General features: G+C 22.7%; 5 protein-coding genes across 5 annotated transcripts; 1 reads left to right on the top strand and 4 right to left on the bottom strand.

Moving 5' to 3' along the window:
- Nucleotides 1-83: 83 nt before the first annotated feature.
- PBANKA_0304000 (pentafunctional AROM polypeptide, putative) lies at nucleotides 84-6,540 on the bottom strand (the record flags this gene model as incomplete). Its single annotated transcript, XM_034566241.1, has 4 exons — nucleotides 84-5,197; nucleotides 5,301-5,390; nucleotides 5,537-6,140; nucleotides 6,415-6,540. 4 exons carry the CDS (start codon nucleotides 6,538-6,540, stop codon nucleotides 84-86), a joined length of 5,934 nt encoding a protein of 1,977 aa, XP_034419924.1.
- Nucleotides 6,541-7,757: 1,217 nt separating this feature from the next.
- On the bottom strand, nucleotides 7,758-9,383 carry PBANKA_0303900 (pantothenate transporter; the record flags this gene model as incomplete). The annotated part of the gene is made up of 1 exon (XM_034566230.1): nucleotides 7,758-9,383. The coding sequence occupies one exon, from the start codon at nucleotides 9,381-9,383 to the stop codon at nucleotides 7,758-7,760; it is 1,626 nt and encodes a 541-aa protein (XP_034419923.1).
- A 2,179-nt stretch (nucleotides 9,384-11,562) lies between these two features.
- Nucleotides 11,563-12,708, bottom strand: PBANKA_0303800 (cysteine desulfuration protein SufE; the record flags this gene model as incomplete). Its single annotated transcript, XM_034566219.1, has 4 exons — nucleotides 11,563-11,771; nucleotides 11,861-11,942; nucleotides 12,052-12,130; nucleotides 12,335-12,708. The coding sequence occupies 4 exons, from the start codon at nucleotides 12,706-12,708 to the stop codon at nucleotides 11,563-11,565; spliced, it is 744 nt and encodes a 247-aa protein (XP_034419922.1).
- Nucleotides 12,709-13,625: 917 nt separating this feature from the next.
- Nucleotides 13,626-17,489, top strand: PBANKA_0303700 (DNA repair protein RAD2, putative; the record flags this gene model as incomplete). Its single annotated transcript, XM_034566208.1, has 1 exon — nucleotides 13,626-17,489. One exon carries the CDS (start codon nucleotides 13,626-13,628, stop codon nucleotides 17,487-17,489), a length of 3,864 nt encoding a protein of 1,287 aa, XP_034419921.1.
- A 263-nt stretch (nucleotides 17,490-17,752) lies between these two features.
- PBANKA_0303600 (26S proteasome regulatory subunit RPN1, putative) lies at nucleotides 17,753-21,189 on the bottom strand (the record flags this gene model as incomplete). Its single annotated transcript, XM_034566197.1, has 4 exons — nucleotides 17,753-17,832; nucleotides 17,956-18,070; nucleotides 18,182-20,947; nucleotides 21,169-21,189. 4 exons carry the CDS (start codon nucleotides 21,187-21,189, stop codon nucleotides 17,753-17,755), a joined length of 2,982 nt encoding a protein of 993 aa, XP_034419920.1.
- Between the last annotated feature and the right edge of the window lie 750 nt (nucleotides 21,190-21,939).

Raw genomic sequence — 21,939 nt, 5'->3', positions numbered from 1 at the left:
AACAATTTGTTTTGTTTTTAAAATGATTTATTTAAAATCGATTGAAATAATTTTTTAAAACACATAAAAATAAAAAAATATAACTACAAACAATTGGAGGAATAACAAATAGCAATTATACAATTTGTGTAATAATGGGTATACATAAAACTGGAATATAATATTTGACTTTCATTTTGTTTGATTATTTGAAATATTTTTTTGGAGTTATGTTTATGTAGATTGGTTAAAAAGGACTTTTGAAATTTAAAATTTGTTATTTGGTTATATAAAAAGGCTGAAAAGGGGTTATATTTAGATTCTATATTATATAATAAAATATATTCTCCATTTTTTTTTATATATTGGTTGTAGCTTTGCAAAGATTTGTTTTTTAATCTGTCTTTATAATATTCATTTAAAATTGAGTTGAGTAATTCTTTATTTTTTTTAGAAAATAAATGAAATGACAATTTTAAACAACCCACATAAAACATATTAACTATGCTTATATACTTTTGTAGTTTATTTATTTCATTTACATTTTTTGAAATAATAAAAAAACAATTTTCATTTTGTTCTTCTAAAATATCTACATATTTTATATCAATATCAAATATGTTAATTTTGTATTTATAAAATATATTTATTAAATAGTTAAGATTTATTTTTTCAAGTTGTTTTTTTTCTGAATTGGTCATACTTTTACTAAAATTATGACAAAAAAAATATTTGCTTAATTTTATTATAATAGGTTTAGATGTATATGCTCGAATAATAAAAATAGCTAGATTTAGCAATTCGAAATCTATGGATGGAAAATTAACACTTTTTTCGTTTATTTCACTTCGATTTTTGGTTTGACTTTCATTTTGTTCATTGATGATAAGTTCAACATATTCATAATTGGATTCCATTGATTTATAATTAAATAAATGGAAATCATTCAGATTTATGGAAATAATTTGAGTAAATAATAATTTAGGATTTATAATAGGTTTAACATAAAATTTATAATTAAAAAAATTTAGAAAACTAGCTACAATTAAGTTATTTCTTGTTTTATTTAAATTTTTTATATTTTTATTTATAATATATTCTGTAGGTATCGAAAAATGAAAAGGTATATTTAATTCGTTAAATATTATAGTTCTTTTTTCTATAATTTCAATTAAATTTCCTGATAGTTTTGGTTTTATTTTATCATTTATACATATTTCATATAATTCATATTTATCTCTTTTAATAATTGTAACATTTTTTAATTTGTTTATAACATTTCTTGAATTTTCAAATTCAATTATCCCCCCTCCTAAAATGATAGATATATTATTAATATAATTGTTATTTGATTGATTTATTTTATGTTTTATATTTTTATATAAATCGTTTATTTTTTTATTATAAAAAATCACATCATTACTTATGAAAAAATATAGATTATCAACTTTATGAAATATTTGTTTATATTTACTTGTATATCTTATTTTTGTTTTATTTGCACAACCTTTTGAGCATGGTTTGTAAGCTAAAATACAATAAGACATATAAAGTACCGAAATAAATGTCAGATATTCATAATATCTAAAATCGTTTATTTTAATTTTATCAAATTTAATTTCTTTTTCAAATACATAATCATCTATATCTATTACAAAACTATTTTCTATTTTTTTCCCTAAAAAGGATTTTCCTACATTTCGAATGCCACATATTATATTTATATTAAGACGATTTATTTCTTTTAATAAATAACAAATGTTAATATCATTTTTTATTATTTCTTTATATTTATATTTTCTCATATAATTTTCATTTTGTGGTATTTCAATTTCTGAGTTATTAGTTATTCCTTTATAATAGTTTAAAAAATTGGGTTTCCATTTTTTTTTTTTTTTTTTTTTTTTTACTAAATCAGTAAAAAGTAAACTGTTTATATTTAAAGAACCCGAAAATGACGAATTAATATGTTCATTTAATATGTTATAATTGTTAAAATGAATAAAATGATTAAATTTTAATTCAAAAGATGTGGCATAGTTAAGATTTATTTGTAGATATTCATTTACATGCTTATAAAATTCTGGATAACTTTTTTTAATCTGGAAACAATTGTCAATTAAAATGTTTCGAAAAATAAGTGACAATATAGTGGTCATAAAAATAATTCTATGATCATTTTTTGTATCTATGAATAAATATAATATATTATTATTATTTAATATATATTTAGAATTGTTATAAAATATGACATTTTTTTTATAACCTATTTTTGAAGTGTCTATATAATGTTTATTACGATTTAAATTGAATATACAATTATCTATATAACTGCGAATTCTTGTAATATATATACTATTTTTGTCACATAAAATCAAAACTAAATTTTGAAAACAAAGCTTAAGTATATAGACAACGTTATTTATACGTATCGATTCTTTGATATCTTGATTATGTATATTCTTTATTTTGAATAATATATTTTTAGTTTTATGAATTATTATATAATAACAAAATAAAACACAAATAGGAAAAAAATCGTCTGAAAAAGATTCTGCATCTATAACTATTTTTATTAATACTTTGTTTATATTATTAAAATAATAATTTATGTATATTTTCTCAAAAGGATGATATTTCACTTTCCTAATTTTGTTTGTTTCTTTTTTATTTTTTTCATAGTATTGATACAACTGCCTTTTTATTCTTATATTTATTCCCTTTGAAGTAAATAAATATAATCTAACATTTCTAGCAGATTTTATTTTTATATATATATCAACACCTAATAATAGTAATAAATTTAATAAAAAATAATTTTGCACATTTTTTTGAATCATAAAATATTTTATTTTATAATATTTTGAGCTAATTTTTTTCATTATAATATTGTTTAGACATAAGTTTAAAACAAAACTGCAATTTATTTTTTTTATTATGCATCCAACAATAAAATAAAAATAAAGTCCTAAATCGTTACATATTCTGTATATAGGCTTATAAATAATACTAACATTATTCAAACATGAATTGTCTAAAACTGTTTCATTTTTATTTTTTTTATCTGTATAATCATTTCCTTTGGTTTGTTCATATTTAACTCCTAATTTGTAGTATTTAATTTTGTTAACAATATTTTTATAAATAGATTTCATAAATAAATTTTTATTCAAATTACATATGTATCTATTTAATTTAACATAGTTAGAATAAGTATATCTACATATATTTTTCCAATAGCTTTTTTTATGATATTGTATAGATTTTTTTTTTTTTTTTTTTTTTCTTTCTACTAAAAAATATGCAAAATTGTCATATTTTTTTGATAATATATTTTCATTTTTTATAATATAATTATAATTTTGTACACAAACTTTTACACCCCATAATTTCATTATATTCACAGTTAAATCAATAAAAGATTTTGAAGTTGTTTCAAAATATGTTTTATTTAATTTTTTCAAAATATTATTCGATTTATTTACACTTATAACATTTTTTTGTCTATTTCGGATTTGTTCACTACATACTTTTATATCTTTTGCACATATTTGAGTTTTATCAAATTGTTTATCTTTTTTTGTATAAACAATTTTTAAGAATACTTTATTATAGATACATTTGTAATTTGATAATTCTTTGGGATTCAAACTTTTTCTATAAATATTTTTTTTAGAGACATTAATTAATGAATTATAATAATTAACTTTTTTCTTAATTTGTATTTTAAAAAATTTATTCCTATATATTTTTAAATAATATTTTTTCTGAATTTTGTTCCTAATCCTTTTATATAGCAAATGTATACATGTGTTAGTTTCGGAAAATGGGGAAATTAATAACATAGAAGATACAAATTGACTAGATGCAGAATTATTAATAAATATATTGTTGGATAAAAAAATATCATAATTTTTTAATTTCTCTATTTTTACAGATATCTGAATAGGCAAATAATTTTTTTTTTTTAAATAAATAATTTTTATATATTTAAAAGATTTTTGAATAACTTTAACCAATGGGCTTATAATTCGAAGACATTCCATTTGTTCATTTCCTTTTAAAATAATAAATTTTAATAATTTTTTATTTTCTTTTTTTGCTTTTAAATTTTGTTTGCATATATATAAACATAACAATGGTAATATTAATCGGCAAACAGTTCCAGAGTTATATACATTAAATATTATTTTATCTTGAAATATAAAATTTTTGAATAAAAAATTGGAATTCCTTTTGTCTATATTTCCCGTAATTGATAGGTAATTTTCATATTGTTCACATTTGTATGTTTCAATAGAATTCTCATATATTTTATCAAATATGGTTTTATATTTTTTCTTCGTTTTTTTTTTCAAACATATATTAAATTTTAAATCCTTTAAAATTTTAATAAATAAAACAACATCGAAACATAGATTAATATTTCTAAGTATAACACTTTGCATAGACATGCAACTAGTGTAAATTGCACGGATTGTTTCAGATTTATTTCCAACATTTTTTATAAATAAAAAATTTAAATTGTTTATATTTATCATTTCTCTTTTTTGAGAATTATGAAAAATATTTGATAATATAAAATTCGAACACATTGAAATAGAAACAATGGGCGATAGAACTTTATAAAATATAGACAATGGTACATTTACTATAATATCTGGTTTTATTTTATTTATGTCTGTTAGATGAATAATAGGAATTTTATTATTTTCTTTAGAACAATATGTTTTGTGTAAAAATGTAATTATATCTTTAGTATAATAATTAAGAAAATTTTGATTTAATTTATAGTTTAACTTATATTTTGTCATAACTTGTTCAATATCAAGAAATAAAAGCATATTTATCTTATTAATTTCATTTAATATTTTTAATTCGTAGTAAATTCCATATATATTGTATTCATTTTTATAATTTTCAAAAGTTGTTATTTGATCAAATACACTTTTTATTGCATTTCCTATAATATTACCAAAATTTAAAATATTCATATAATTCACATTTTTCTGGCACATTTTTTTTATTACATTTTCTCTATTTTTTATACATTTGTATATTATATATTTCAACCTTTTTCGAAAATATTTTAAATCCTTTTCTTTTATTTTTATATAAAGTTTTTTATCATTAAGAATTCCAAATTTTAGCGCCTCCGCTAAACCAAATGTATATTCCTTTTTATTTAAAGGCAAAAGTAGGCATATTGCTATGTAGACTGTATATATATAAAATGAAAAAAAAAAAAAATGTTATTAATTTATTTGTCATTATTACGATTATTGCATTAATTAGTAAAAATTTGATTTATATTTTTTTACTTAAGATGGGGTTATTCGAAATTCGAGATATTTCTTGGATCATTGTAATTGCTGAACTGATACTAAGGGGGAATGCATATATTTTCATCACTGTATTTTATTTAAGAAAAAAAGAAAAAAGATAATGAAATTGTGTAAAAATCCTAGACCAAATAATATACACACATGTGTATATGTATATATATATATATTTGATTTTTCCTTTTCTTTGGAAGTTAAAATTTTTTTTAAATAACCTTTAAAGTGATCATGAAGAATCTGTAGAATGTATATCATGTATTTATTTAAAAAAACAAATATTTCACTTTGGCTTGAAATTGGAATTTTTTTTAAAATTTCTATAAACTCTTCGAGTTTGTCAACTTTTTGATATTTTTTTTGTATCCTTGTAACAACAATTAGAACATTTTCTATTTCAAATGTATTTATTTTATCATTATTAATTATCTCTTTAATTATATTTTTATACTTTTCGTTTAGTATATTTTCATTATATACATTTTTTTCTTGTCTGGCAAGGTTTTTATGTTGATTTTTGTCACCAATTTGTCGATTTTCAATCACATTTTGCATGACTTGTTCATAATTTTTTGTATCAAGTTGTGTATATGTTGTGTGTATATTTTTTTGTTTTTTTACATCATTATGGTCATTTTTTTTTCTCAGCTGTGTAATGATACCGCTTGTATTTAGTATATTCTGTGTTTGGTTCTTAAGGGATGATTTTTCATTTTCTTTATTGTTTAGAAGAAAAGCTATAATTTTAAATATATATTTTTTTATTTTTAGGAGTAGCTTATAATCGGTGATAATTATGTAATTCCCATGGTCATTCCTTTTCTGAAAAATTTCCCCAAAAAAAAATATTCATATAATATAATTATGCATATACATACACATTTTAATAATTTTAAAATAATTTAAAATGGTTATTATTCAATCGTATGTTAGTATGGATTTGAGAAATTATTAATGTTATATAAGTTATGATTCGTGTTGCACATAATTCAAATATATAGTTATAGAATTTGATATATATATATATATATATATATATATATATATATATATATATATATATATATGCGAGGAATTGTGTTAATTTGCTTTTTACCAATTGAAATGATTCAAAAAATGGTGATATAGTATTTTCTACATATATGTTTTCAAATCCAAATTCATCATATTCTCGAAATGTATTGGGCATGGAGACGCTCTTTTCTAATGTTACTTCTTGCATAGTTAAAATAAAGCATCAAAGGTATATAACAATATTTAACTAAATTTAATTATTTATTTTTATAATAAAAAAATTATTTTATATATGGATACACATTACTAAAAATGCAGTCATTTTTTTTCTTATTTTTTTTTGTAGAATTAATGGCATTTACAGAATTTCTTAATTATTCTATGATTAATTTTTCACATATAATTTACATATACTTCGGGCATAATATATATAAATAGCATATTTGTATATACCTTTTATAAAATTTATAGTAGGCTCAAAATATGTGTTTATTAATAAAAAATTGGCATATCGCTAATATGATAAATATTGAAAATTGTATTCACTATGTTTTATCCTAAATTTTATATCCCTACTTTGGATTTAAAACAATTTTATATTATCTCTAATTTTGCTCAGCTATGTATTATTAATTTAACTATAGAAATAAAAGAATATTGATAATTTTTTTTAAATTATTTCAACATTTTTATATTACTTAAAAAGGATAAATATATTACATTTTTGTAATTCGTTATACTAGTCTTAACCTGCGAAAAGAAACTCGATGTGTATGTATATATATTCATGAAAATAGAACTATAAAAAAAATATAATTTTTGAAGGGTTAATTGGTGATGTTTATATATGTGGGCATAGATTCTTTGTTTAGCTATTTTAACCAGAGAAAATAATAAAGTATTAATAAAAATATTTCAGAAAAAGTAAGTTTAAATGTAAAAAGAATAAAGCAAAGAAAAATAATTGCTTTTGTGTAATAATATGCAACATACATAAAAGTGTCGTAATAAAAATGTGAGAAATATATTAAAGACGGAGTTGGAATAAATAAAATGGAAATTCATGAAAAATTTTCAAATAATAGTATATATAAAAAGTAAAAGGGTGTATAAAAGGACCATACATATATAAAGCGAATAAAATATAATAAAATAAAATGCACATATGAATAAAAAAAAAATTATAACACAAATAAGAAATATGTTACTAACTGTTGTTTCTCATTCATATGGATTTATAATTTAATTATTGAATTTGGTCAAATAATATATTTTTTGTTTTGTCCATTTTTTTGTTAATTTTTTAAAATACCGAATTTATAGTAATTTATTTTTAATTATATTATTTTTTAAAATTTATCTAGTATACAACACATACATACGAATCTAAAAGTATCCATTATTGTCCTATTTTTAAAGTTTTAATTATGACATAACTTTATCTGCCATAGTTTCATCATCTTCATCATCATATTTGTATTCTGATTCAATTATTTGGTTCATTTTTGAATATTCTGCTCCATAAGTAAAATGAAGAAGAGAATAAAAAATAAAAGACAAAACCCATGGTACTGCAGTAAGATATAACAATGTTTTTGAAAGAGCTTCTGCATTATGACTTCTAAATTCTGTAGTCATATCAGAAATTAACAAATTGTTATTTCTATAATTAAATACCTCTTCAGCTAAATAACCAAATAACGGCGCACCAATTAATGAGGAACCAACACCTTCAATAGCTATAGTTAATGAAAAAATAGTACCTCTATAATCTGGCCTTATAATATCGGAAACAATTGGTCTATTAACTGCTACTCCAGCTATAGACGACAAACCCAAAAAAAAACAAGATAAAACAAATAACTCAAAACTTTCTTTTTTTTTAGGTATCACTAAATATGTTAATATAACTAACGGCACTCTACCAAACATAGCTAGCTGACCTAAAAAAGGTCTACCATGTTTATTTGATATATTGTGCATTATGTCACCAAAATGACCTCCTAATACTCCTCCTAAAGCGGACCCGATTAATAAAAATCCTGTTATTACAGCTGCTTGTAAATCACTTAAATCACAATATTGAAAAAACATTGTATTAAAACTTAAAGCTAACCATGGAATTGTACCAGTAAATCCTTCTAACAATATTATTATTATACTTTTTTTAGACAAACTATCTTTAAGCATCTCCTTAACATTTTGATATAACATATATGATTGACTTCGTTTGGGCTCTACTATTATTTCATTATTGCCGTCAATTATACTTCCTTCCATATATGAACTTGTTTCTTTTCTATTTATTCTTACTTGCCTCGGTGCATCTTCCACAAAAAGGGCAACAATAATACTTAATAATATACTTAATGCACCAACTATAATAAAACATAATCTCCAACCTCGAATTGTTCCAAAATATTTCATCGAAACAGTAGTCGTAACGACACCTCCAATTAATCGACCAATACTAGAAGATAATTGTACAATACCAAAAGATAATCCTAAAGATTCATTTTTTGCTGCATCTGCTAATATACTTTGTGATATAGGACCAATACTACCTAAAGCTAATCCATTTATTGCTCTAAAAATTATTATATGCGCAAAGTCATTTATATTTGCTAAAAATATGGTTGCTAATCCCCATAAAGCTGTACCAAATACTAACATCCATTTTCTTGAATATTTATCTGACAAAAAACCCCATATTGGACTAAATAAACTTAACATTAATGTTTGGGCTAGTGTTATATATCCTAACAAAGATGGATGTAAATTTAAATCTGCTTCTAACGCTCTAAAACTTGCTGGTAATAATTGATCATCACATCCATCTAAACCTGCTGCTACATTTACTACAGCCAAGGATTTATGAAATGCCATACTATTTTTTCCATTTCTTTTAAATTTTGAAGTCCCTTTTTTTAAAATATTATTTACTTCATCTTCATATTTATATGTGTCAACGAGTTTTTCAGTTTCTTCTGCTAGCACATTATTTATGGGGAAACTCGCTTTCCTGTTTTGGGTATAGGAATCAGCATTCATTATATATGTATTTATCTATCTATCTATCTATCTATCTATCTATCTATATATATATATATATTTATTTATTTATTTATTTATTTATTTATTTTTACAATTATAAGACTATGATATGTCGCTTTCTCTATAATATTTTCTCCTCAATACATGGGACCACATTAATCGAAAATTTGTGTTCATAAAAAATTGAGAAAATATATGCAGCGGCTTCTTTGTGTGTATTAACTGGACTGAAGAAATGAACACTTAGGGGTAATGGACAGAGGGAAACAAAATCAAACAAACAAAAAAAATTATGTATATGTATATCCATATAAAATTCGAAACAGTAACTCAAATGTGCTATTTCCAAGATTTTTATATGTTGCTATTTTCATCGCCCAAAACCATGATATTCGATATCACAATTTAATTCGATTAATTTAAAATAGGTCTATTACTCAGTATGTTGCACTATTTGAAATAGGTCATTAATCAATATATTGTACTATTTGAAATATTATTACATTTCAGCGACCCATATCAATCATATGATTTCCTGTATGGAAAAAATAAAACAATAAAATAACAAAGAATTAATGCATAACTAGTAGATATAAAAATGTAAGAATTAATATAGCTACATAAAACGGGGAAAAGGCAAAATAAAAAGGCGGTGTAATGTAAAGTATACTTGTAAATAAATCCGTAAAAATATTTAAATAATAAAAGGTAAATATTTAATTATAGCTGTACGAATAAATATATATGTACGTATATATATAATGGGTTATACATGCAATTTAAATCGAAAATAATGATATAGACAAATATTTATGTACAAACTCGAAAATACATTGCACGGAAAAAGTAAAATAATAAATGCGTACTTTATTTCGCTCTATATTTTGTGGTTATATATATATATATATATTTTTTTTTTAATTGCATGGGACTATAATATTACATGAAAAAAAAAAACAATTAAAAATGTATAAAAATATTAAATAGCTAATTAAAAATAGTAAATAAAAGGTAAAAAAAATAAAAATAAAAATAAAAAATAATAATAAATAATAAAAAATATTAAAATGAATAAATGTAACAATAAAATAAGACGGTTGGAAAATACAAATTTGGAAACTTAAAAAAACGCATCAAATATGTAGAAACAAAAATACAAAAAATAAAACTAATCACTAACATTAAAATTATGTCTTATAAAATAAAAAATATCACGTAATAAAATATATGTAATGTTCAGTGATTTGAAGTTCGTTTTAATAATTTGGAAATAGCATTTCACAACTTTTTATAAAGCATGCGTCTGTTTTTTTATGAGGGTTAGTAATGCATCATTATAGTGGCATTTAAAACGAAATGCAGTGAATTATTTACAACTTTAGTTATGCCTGCATATGAAATATTATATATATATGTATGTGTTATTATTTTTTTTTATGCAGAAGAAAACACACAATTATGTATGCATATGTATATATTTTTTTATTTCCTATTTATTCATTCTTTTAATGCAAAAATGCACAAGGATTATATATTTATTCAGAAAAAATTAAAATCAAAAATTATATATGAGTTAATTTAAATAACTGTCTGCAAATTATTTAATATATAATATTTAACACTTTAATTTTCCGTGGTACAATTATTTCACATTATTGATATGTTATTGCGAAAATTGTTACTTAAACAAAAAATGCACTAGCCAAAATTATAAAAAAAATATATAAAATAGTATATTAATATAAAATTATTATAAATTATTACAAATTCATATAAATAATATAAAAATAAAAAAATATTCATGTTTTTTTTTAAACGTTATAGACTATTTTGAGTTTTTAACATTACTTGTTAAGGTAAAAAAAAAAAAAAAAAATTTAAATAATGTTATTGACTATATATATAATATTATGTATACATTGGAAAGCGTCTTTTTTTTTTTATAATTTTTTTTAATGTTTATGATTTTTATACTTTTCAAAATTGACAAAAAAAAAAATTTAACAAAAGTTGAAATTTATTTGTAAAAATTTTAGAGAATTAAAATTAAAAAAAAGCAGCATTATATAGCATGCATTGTATTCTTATAAGGAAAAAATGAATTTCAATTTAATGCAATTATACAAAAAAATTATGGAGAAAATAATAAAAAAAAAGACAACGAAACAAGGACAAATTAGTGTTCTATATTTTTAATAATTTGCTCGGAAAATATTTTTATTTTATTCATAATATTTAAATATCCATTTATTCTGCTCATTGTTAAAAAATCTGAAATCCCAGTTAAGGAAATAAAGTTTGGATTTACTTTTAATATTTCTTCAGGGGTATATCCGCTCAAGCCATCAATTAAAATATATACAATTCCTTTTGTTAATAGTCCGTCTATAATTAATTTACAATTTATAAATGAAAGGCTGTAAAAAGTGTGTGCATATAAAACTTTTTCAATTGACAAAATGTGTATATCTAACCTGAATATCCTAACCAGTTAATAACTTTTTTATCATCCTGTAATTTCACTTTTGGGTATATATATACTGTTGATTGGCATCCCTGAAAAAATGGAAGGACATGCTATATATGAACTTAATTATTATACTGAATTATTTCATTAAAAAAAAGGAGGAAAATATAGTATTATATAATTGGTGCAATTTTTTACCAAAACTTGATTTTGCCTTGTTTTCAACTCATTTGGCATGGGTTGACATTTTTTTCCCATTAATATGACATGTTGGCTTCTAAAAATAATTATTTAAAAAAAGACATTTATAAAGCAAAACATATAAAATAAAAAAATATATTAATGAGAAAAAACTAATTCATAATTTGTTTGGTGAGATAATATAAAATTAAAATGATATGTGTGCACACGTATGTATATATATATATATGGTAAACATATTTTATATTATAAGAAGCTTATTTCAACAATTTGCTTATACTTGTTATATGGGTTATCAGAAAGCGATCGGAAAAACTGAACTGTTTTTTTTAATTTGGGAGTTAAATTATAACTATCTATGTCTGAATTTTGAGGAAATTGACTCCCCGATAAGCTATTAAAAATAGTCTTTAAGTAATTTATTCGTTTTTTATTTCGTAGTTCATAATTTTTTATGAATAATTTTTTTTTTTCTTTCTTTTGTTTATACAATTGAACTAGAAACTTGTTTTCATTTCTTATGCTATAAGCAATAATATTGGTAATATTTTTTTTAATATTATTTTTAGCTAATTTTGTGCGAATGATCGACGAAAATAAAATAATATATAGTATGTATATAATACATGTTTGTATTATTTTATTTTTATACATTTTTTCTTTTTTGTTTTTTAGCAAATTTAAAGCACGCTTTAACAATAGCAAGCAAAAATAATATTAAAAAAAATAATCATTTTTTCAAAAAAAATAATTATTTCCAATATTATTACACATTTAATAAGTAGTATATATATGTGTGTTAAAACACTTTTACGACAATTAAAAAAGGCCTACATAACATTCCAGTAAACTTTATTATTTTATATTTGAAATAAAACTAGCAAATAAATATAAATCTTTATTTTCATATCACATAAATATATTTTTCATATTATATATTAACCATATTTCATTTTTTCACCTTTTTAATGCACAAAAAATTATATACATTGAGAATAAAATAAAAATGGGAAATAGAATATGACAACAATATATAAAATTATGTGGAAAAATAAAACTATTTATCCACTTGCTTTTTTTAATAAAAAAAAGCTAATTAATTTGGTAAAACATATGGATAAAATTAAATGACAATTTTTTTTATAAAGCTTGTTTTTTATTAATCCGAGAGAGTCAAACTTATTTTATTTTTTGATAAAAAAAAGAAAAAAAAAATATGCATATATATAAGCATGTATCTGGTATAATTCATAAATAAAACTATATATTATTAAAGAGATATTTTTATCCATTTATAATTTATTCTTTTATTTATAATTTTTTAAAAATATTTTAGGACAATTTGTAAGTATTCCAATTTTTCTGTAATGCGATAATGGCACAATTATGAACAGGAATATTGTATTTTCTAACTATCTTTTAAATTGAAAAAAAAAATGGTTCAAAATATGAAGCTGGTATATAAAAAATGAGAATATAAAATCTCAAATTAGGAGTAATATAAAAATTACTCGAATTAAAGTAAAAAAAAAAAAAAACTAATGTAATGGACACAAAACGCCAGAAGGAAAATGGGAGTAAAAGGATTATGGTCTATAGTTGCACCTATAGGGGTTCGTGTTAATCCTGAAATATTTACAGGAAAGAGAATAGCAATTGATGTAAGTATATGGTTATATGAATTAATATATGGAAATAATTTAAAAAGCTCAAGAAATAATAATCTTGACGATTTAGGAATGTTTAATGATTTATGGCTTGATTTTAGTGAAAATAATAGTGATTTAAAATTAAGTAATTTAAAAAAAGGGCATATATATTTTTTTTTTTTAAGAATTTGTAAATTACTATATTATAATATAAGACCGATTTTTATTTTTGATGGTATTCCTCCTGAATTAAAAAAGAGAACCATATTTCAAAGAAATTTAAAAAGAAAAAATAATGAAGAAAAAGTTAAGAAAACAGCAGAAAAATTAATATATAATTACTATAATAAATGTTTATTAAAATTTTTAAAAAAAAAGAAAGAAAAGAAAAATGGTATAAAATTGTTAGAACAAAAGAAAGAACTTTCAAATGGAAAAGACAACGATAATAATCCTGATTTAGTGGAAAATGGAAAAGACAAAAAAGAAAATACAGATTCTTTGAATTATGAATTAGATAAATTAGGTATAAATAATTTAATAGAAATATATGAAAATATAAAAGAAAACAATGAATCGTTAAATAAAATTTCTGAGCATGTAGGAAGTGTAAACATAACCGCAAAAGAAGTATTCAATATTTGTAATAACAATTCTGATGATTTAAATAAAATAAAAAATAATTTTTTTATAATTAATGATGAAGATATCTATAATGAAAAAAATTCAAAAATCTCAGAAGAAATTTATAAATTGGAGAAAAATAAACAAGTTATAAAAAATGATTCTAAATTACAAACAAACAATTTTGAGATAGATACAAATAATGATATAGTTGATGATATTTTTATGACAAAAAATATGATAAGAAAAAAATACTATGCTGGTATACCAGAAGATTTCAAAGGATTCTTATCTATGCGAAGAACTATTGATATTATAGACATAAATAATTATAATATAAATATTGATGAAGTTACAAAAAAAATGAAGGAAGCTGAAAAAAAATATTCAAATAAATGTGATAAAAATGTTTTTTCAAATATATCAACAGAAATTCTATTAAATAATGGGGAAGTAGAGATGGAAAATGTCGAAAATGTTGAAAATGGTGAAAATGAAGTGATTGTTATGAATTACATTAAATCTGAAAATAAAATAAATTCAAAAGAAATAAATGTTTTAGAAATGCCTGTGAATAATCTATTTGTTGATGGAAAAGATGAATATAAGGTATATTATGTAAATAACGAAGAAATAAAAATTCCATTATTTAAGGAAATAAATAAAGAAGTATTCGAGAAATTACCAGTTAAATTACAATATCGAATATTACAGGATATAAAAGAAGAGTGGTATGCAGATAATAGATTAAAAGCTATAAAATCCAAAGATGATATGGATATATTTTCACAAGTTCAAATTGAAACATATATTAGAATGATTAAAACAGATTTTGAGATTGAAAAGTTAAAAATAAAAATGGCAGAAAATATCCAAAATGAAAAATTAGATGGAGAGTTAATCATTAATACAAATTTATCAAAAAAATTTAACGAGAATTTAAATGCTAGAAATTATAATGATATTAAAGATAATATTACAAAACGCCCCAAAAAAAAAAGAGGTAAAGAATCATTTTTAAATAAAATTTTGGGAGGCACAGGAATACAAAATTTTGATGGAGTTTTCGAAATAGAAGAAGACGAAGAATTTCCTGAAATGGAAAGCATTTCAAAAGAAGTTGAAATGGGCGAAATTTCTGACGTGAACACGGTAGATGCTAGGAGTGAGGAATTTGAGAAAGTAGAGGCCACCAAATTGTTAAACGATTATAAGGAAAGTTTACTAATAAATGATAAGGATTTATTTGGAGATGATTTTTTTGCGATAGAAAATGAAGAGATTGGAAACGTTGGTAGAAATGATGGGGGTATTAAACATAAAGATAATAAGATTGATGAACAAGAAGCAGAATCTATTTCAAAACGGGTTCAGGATGGAATCACAGAAGATTCATTTTTTGTTATTGAGGAAACAGAATTAAAATCAGATGAATTTGTAAATTTTGAGATGAACAAATTAGACGAAACAAATAATAAAAATACAGAAATAGAAAGGAGTAACCAGTATAAAGAAATTATAATAGATGATAATGATGATTCTGAAAATGCAAAAGGACATTCCAACAGTTTGATAGTTACTCCTTCTGAGCCAGCTATTGATGTTTCATTGTCTGAATCTTCTTCCTCAAGCTTTGAATCGATTGCTCATGGGAATGAACCGTTGAACAGTCTTTCCGATGACGATGTAATAGTTTTGCCAATCAAAAAGGATAGTGTAAAAGAGGTAGATATAAAAGAGGTAGATATAAAAGAGGTAGATGTAAAAGAGGTAGATGTAAAAGAGGTAGATGTAAAAGATGCAGGACATAGCCAAAAGTTTTTAACTAAAGAGATAATGAACAATATTCTTATAAAAAAAAAAATCGATTTTAAAAATGGGGGGGAAGGAGATTTGCTCGAGAATTTTTTGAATAACAAGGAAGTGTTAGATGCATTTGGTGAATCGAGAGTTATTGAAAATGATGATGTTATTCAAGGACTGGAAGGAATAAGTGAAGATATGGATAAAGAAACAATAGATAAACAGCTAAATGAAAATCAGAAAAAAGGAGAAGAACTAATGAAAGAATATAAAAAATTGAAAAATAATAATATTACAATAAATGAAGAAATGAATGAAGATATAAAATTACTTTTAGATTTTTTTGGAATACCATATATACAAGCACCATGTGAAGCTGAAGCACAATGTTCATATTTAAATAATAATAATTATTGTGATGCAATAATAAGTGATGATTCAGATGTTATAGTGTTTAGCGGAAAAACTATAATTAAAAATTTTTTTAACAAAAAAAAAACAGTAGAAGTATATGAAAAAAACTTAATAGAAAGAAAGTTAGGATTATATCAAGATGATTTAATAAATATTTCTATGTTATGTGGTTGCGATTATACTGTAGGTGTACATGGAGTTGGTATTGTTAATGCTTTAGAAATTGTTAAAGCGTTTCCCACTTTTGATGATTTAAAAATTTTAAAAGAAATAGTTTCGAACCCCCTTAGAGACATATATCAAGAAAATGATGAAAATAATTATTCTGACGAAATAAAAAAATTTTTAAATACTCATAGAAATTATAAATTAAATTGGATATTTCCTAAAAATTTTCCAGATAAAGAAGTTTATAAATGTTTTAAATATCCAAAAGTTTGTAAAGATATTAAAAAAATTGAATGGCATGCTCCTAATATGAATAAAATTATACATTATTTAAATAAAACCACAAATATTTCAGAAGATAAAATTTTTAATGTTTTAGATCCAATATTAAAAAAATACAATGTCAAAACTCGAAGCTACCAATTAAGAATAGAAGATTTTTTTCCTGTTATTGAAAAGAAACGAAAATCTGTTGACGATTTGATAAATACAATTCGGAGCAAAAAAAAAGAAACTACCCCAAAAAAAGCAACTCCTAAAAAGAAAGTAACTACCCAAAAAAAAACATCCAAAGAAAATGGAGATGATAATAGCGAATGGAGTGAAAATAGTTTGCATCAGCTAGATGTGGTAAATGAAATGACTAACCTGATAGATGCCAATCCTTCTGGAATTGTGATATCAAAAAGGATGTCAAATGCATTAAAACACATTAAAAAGAGAAAAGACACAATTAAAAATTCTGCTCCAAAAAAGGGTGCCCGAAAAGGTGTGTAGCACCATTCTGCTATCGTTTTTTCACTTTTTTTGATTTTTTCACTTTTTTTTGATTTTTTCACTTTTTTTAATTTTTCACTTTTTTATGTCTATGTTTCATGCTTACAATTGCTTAACTCAGCACACATGAAGTCTTATAATGCACATGTATGCGCACACACATATATCGTAAATATGTGATATATGGGCGTTTTCGAAAAATAAAAGCAAAGAATTAAAAATTGGTAATATATACACATATTAGAGGTATGGGTTCAATTGAATCAATTTATTGTGGGAGGGACATAGTTTGGGTCCTTCTTCAAAATAACAATTCCTTCCAGTGTGTCGTTGATGGGGATATCTATAAATAAAAAAATAAATGACAAATTTACCAAATGGAAAGTACATCAATTGTAAATTTTGTAAATAGTAGAGGTGAAAAAAAATCCAAATTTTAAGATGTATAAATGTGCATAAATATTACATTCCTCTGTTGCAAGTTCAGCACGATCTGTGTGAAGCATCAAAACTGGAGTGACGTGTGTTTGAAATCCAGTTATTGTCTTTGGGTTCCCTGCTTGCCCAACAATATCAACAGCCTATATATAAATGGAAAAAATGAAATAAAAAATATATTTATTTGTTCATAAAAAAAGGATAAATATATTATAGTAAGATGAAACTTGTTCTAAAAATAGTTTTAAATTTACCTGTCCAACACGCACAGAAACAGGAAGGGGCTCTAAATTTTCATTAACTGTAGTAAGCATTCGAGGATACATACATGGGGCTAAGTGATAAAGAAGGTAATGATATTTTCCTAATATTGTGGATTTTAATTGCAAACATGCATGTATAGTAATTAACAAAGATCCTAATGCTACATTATTTATGATAGAACGATTAGAATGTAATGGATTTATAGTTAATAATCCCTTTCCCATATATAATAAGCCTTGAGCTAATCTAATAACAAAAGTTGCATTAGGATCTTTATAATAGAATGTTGATAATTGTCTTAGCAATATAGCTATTCTTGAATTATTTGTCCCTGCACCTACAAACCCAAGAGATATGATAGCATGTAAAGCGACATCTGGATCTTGATCATGTGTCAATTTCGAAAGTATATCAACAATATTAGGTTTAGGGAAAGATGTAAATAATAATGCTAATGCTAATGGAACTGCTTTTTTTTGATGAACATTTGAATATTCTAAAAAATGATCAATTATACGAGTAGTCATTTCAGAACTAATATCATCTGTTAATGCGATTAAAGCAATATTCAATATTGCAACACATTGATCTAAATTATCTTCTATTTGATTATTAGTAGAATTTGATATATTTGTTTTTCCATCGAGACCTTTTTTTGCAGTTTTTCCAGTACTAACATTATTATTTTTTTTAGAATCCGGTGCACTATTATTATTACTATTGTTATTTCCTTCATTATCACCACTATTTGCACCGGCATTGGTGTCGTTAGCAGTATTTGTATCCCCAGTAGGAGAATTAACTGAAGATGTATCTGTATTTTTTTTATCAACTCTTTTTTCTACTAGCAATTGTAACATTTTCTGAACTTTTAAAACATCATTCGATCCAGCAAATGCCATTCCTTCAACTGTGGCAATAATATATTTAGAAATAGGATGTTTTATAATTTCTAAAGCAGCTAAGGTTGCTTCACATTTTTCTCGTGAACATAAAAATAATAACCCTAATGCTACTGCATATAATTTAGATATTGGTTGATCTAACGAGTTGTTTATTTTTTGCCTTTCTAAAACAGTATCTATTATACATTCAGCAATTTCTCTATTTTGTGATCCGACAAAAATCAATCCTAATGATAAAGCAGCAAAAACACTACATTCTATTATATCTCCATTATCAACTAATGGGGGTATTAATACATCTAACATATTTTCTCTATTTGTTCCTGCGTATGCATAACCAAATCCTAATATTGCTCCCATTTTTTCTAAAGAATTTTCTGCATCTATATGTTCAGATAATAATGCATATGCTGGGTCACATTCATTTTTTACATTTGTGCATGCTAACCCAAATGCTATTAAAGAACCCGCTTTTACATATTGATCATTACTATATTGGAATTTATCAATTTGTGATAATCCTTCATCTATGTTCCACATTAATAATAAGCCCATAGATGCAGTAGCAGAAATGATTCCATGATCTTTATTTTTGTATATCCATAAAGATGAATTAACTGTCATTAGTTTATCTTTACAAAATCCAGCATTTACAAAAGCGTTAACAAAAGAAGATGATAAATTTTGTTTAGTAGAATCCCATAGATTAGTATTTCTTTTTTCTTCTAAATGTGTTTTATATATATCTTCTGGTAATTTGGGTTCTTCTACATCTAAATCTTTTGCTAATTTTAAAAAAATCGATGGTAAATGTTCCCCTGATGATAAAGTAGATATTTCATTTAAATTCAAATGGGGATGTTTGATAATTTCTTCTTGAGTAAATTCTAAATGTATACAATGCCGAGAGCAGATTAATGCCATTTGTTTACAAATTAATAAATCGCCACATTCGAAAATTAAATCTTTTATTTTATTTCTTCTATTTAAACGCAATAAAATTTTTAAGCATTCCACATGTTTTTTATGTTTTTTTAATATTGACAATATAACTTCCATTAATTTATAGTATTCTTCTGTTGAAGAACTATAATGTGTAAGATTTAATAAATATAAAATTGACCGTTCACATGATTTATCATCAACATATTGGCATATATCATTTATTCTGTCAACTTCTATAAGTAAATCTATTGCTTCATATTCTGTATTGTGATTAAAGCAATATGGTACAATAATATTAACCAATTCATGGATATGATTCATCATATTAACAGCGCCCCCCTTTGATGGACCAGATATAGGAGAAGTAGAAATACTAGTTGTTGTAATTGAGTTATTTGCATAGTATTGATTTTGTACAGCTTCTTCATCTTTTATATTTTTATATTCTGCTATCAATTTTGTAGTTAAATTTTTAATATATTCATGTCCATAATTAATTAAATCCTTTTTATTACCCATAATAATATATTTTACAATATTGCTTTCATACCCAATAGTAGTTGATAATGCACTAATCATATTGCTTAACCTTTGTTTGCAATCATCAAATATCATGCCAGTATGTATTTCAATTAAGGTGTTATAGTGGAGTTTAAGAACTTTTAGTGCAAATAAAGAAGATGTTAAAATTCCACTAGTATCGATAATTTCTTTATTTAATAAAGTTATTGATAAATTTACAACATTAGGATTATCATCCTTTAATCTGGTTATAAGTAATTCTAATTCTTCTTTTTTTTTTTTTTCTTCTTCATTTAATTCTTCATTTTTTATTTTAAGGTTATTCAATTTTCTTCTTTTTTCATCAGCATCCCCATCTTTCACTGGAACTTTTATTGATACTGCCTATAGTGTTGTTAGGGAAAATACAATTTTATGTTATGTATTCATATTTTTTTACTTTGAATGAAATCACAAAAAAAAAACAAAACAACATGTACGCGCAATAATGAAAGTGTGATTAATCATCTAAACCCTGTACTGTTCATGCAAAAGTGAAGAAAAATCAAATAGCACTATAAAGTGTGGATGTATGCCCACCACAAGGCTCCCTGTCAAGTTCTTACCTTTTTATCTTCGACCGCCATGCTTGTTCCTTATTTCTTGGTAATTTTTTAAAATGAAATAGAATAAAAATTTATGTGCGAGGTACACAATTTGTACAAAAAAAAGAAGAAAAATAATTCAATGCTAAAAATTCTTGCTGGTCATCATAAATTAATTATAAAATAGCTTTTTTGCATGAACAAAAAAACAAAAAATTATAAAGAAAAAAAAAAGAAAAAACTCTCTTTCACTTAGCTGGGTGTAAATACATATTCATTTTTTTTTTATGAACAATTCAGAATATTATTTTGGCTTTTCTAAGTGTAAAATAATTCATAAAAAATGAACGGTCATAAATAATATGTATTATAATATATATTTATTATATACTATATATAAATTATTTTTCATTGTTGTATTTTTATACTTATATAATTCATTTGTAGCATTTTCTTTATATATATGTAATATACGTATGTATGTATATATTATCTACTATATATATCGTGCCAATTTTAATTTTTATAAACTTTAGAATAGTTTCAAATATTATACCTTAATTTTTTTAAATATATTTTTAACGTAATGCTTTTCATTGCGCATTGCAATTGTATGTGGATTGGATGGATATGCGTAATGTATTATATATTTCGTGCTTATTTGAATAAATATATAATAAAAAATATGAATATATGTTAAGTATTATTTATAATAAAATGAAGCAAAAATTTTAATTCAATCTGGCAAATGAATATCATAGGTGTAAATAAAAGAATTGTAAAATAGTATTG

This window comes from Plasmodium berghei (assembly GCF_900002375.2).
Source record: "Plasmodium berghei ANKA genome assembly, chromosome: 3".
NCBI lineage: Eukaryota > Apicomplexa > Aconoidasida > Haemosporida > Plasmodiidae > Plasmodium > Plasmodium berghei.
This window is presented reverse-complemented; position numbering and strand designations above follow the sequence as displayed.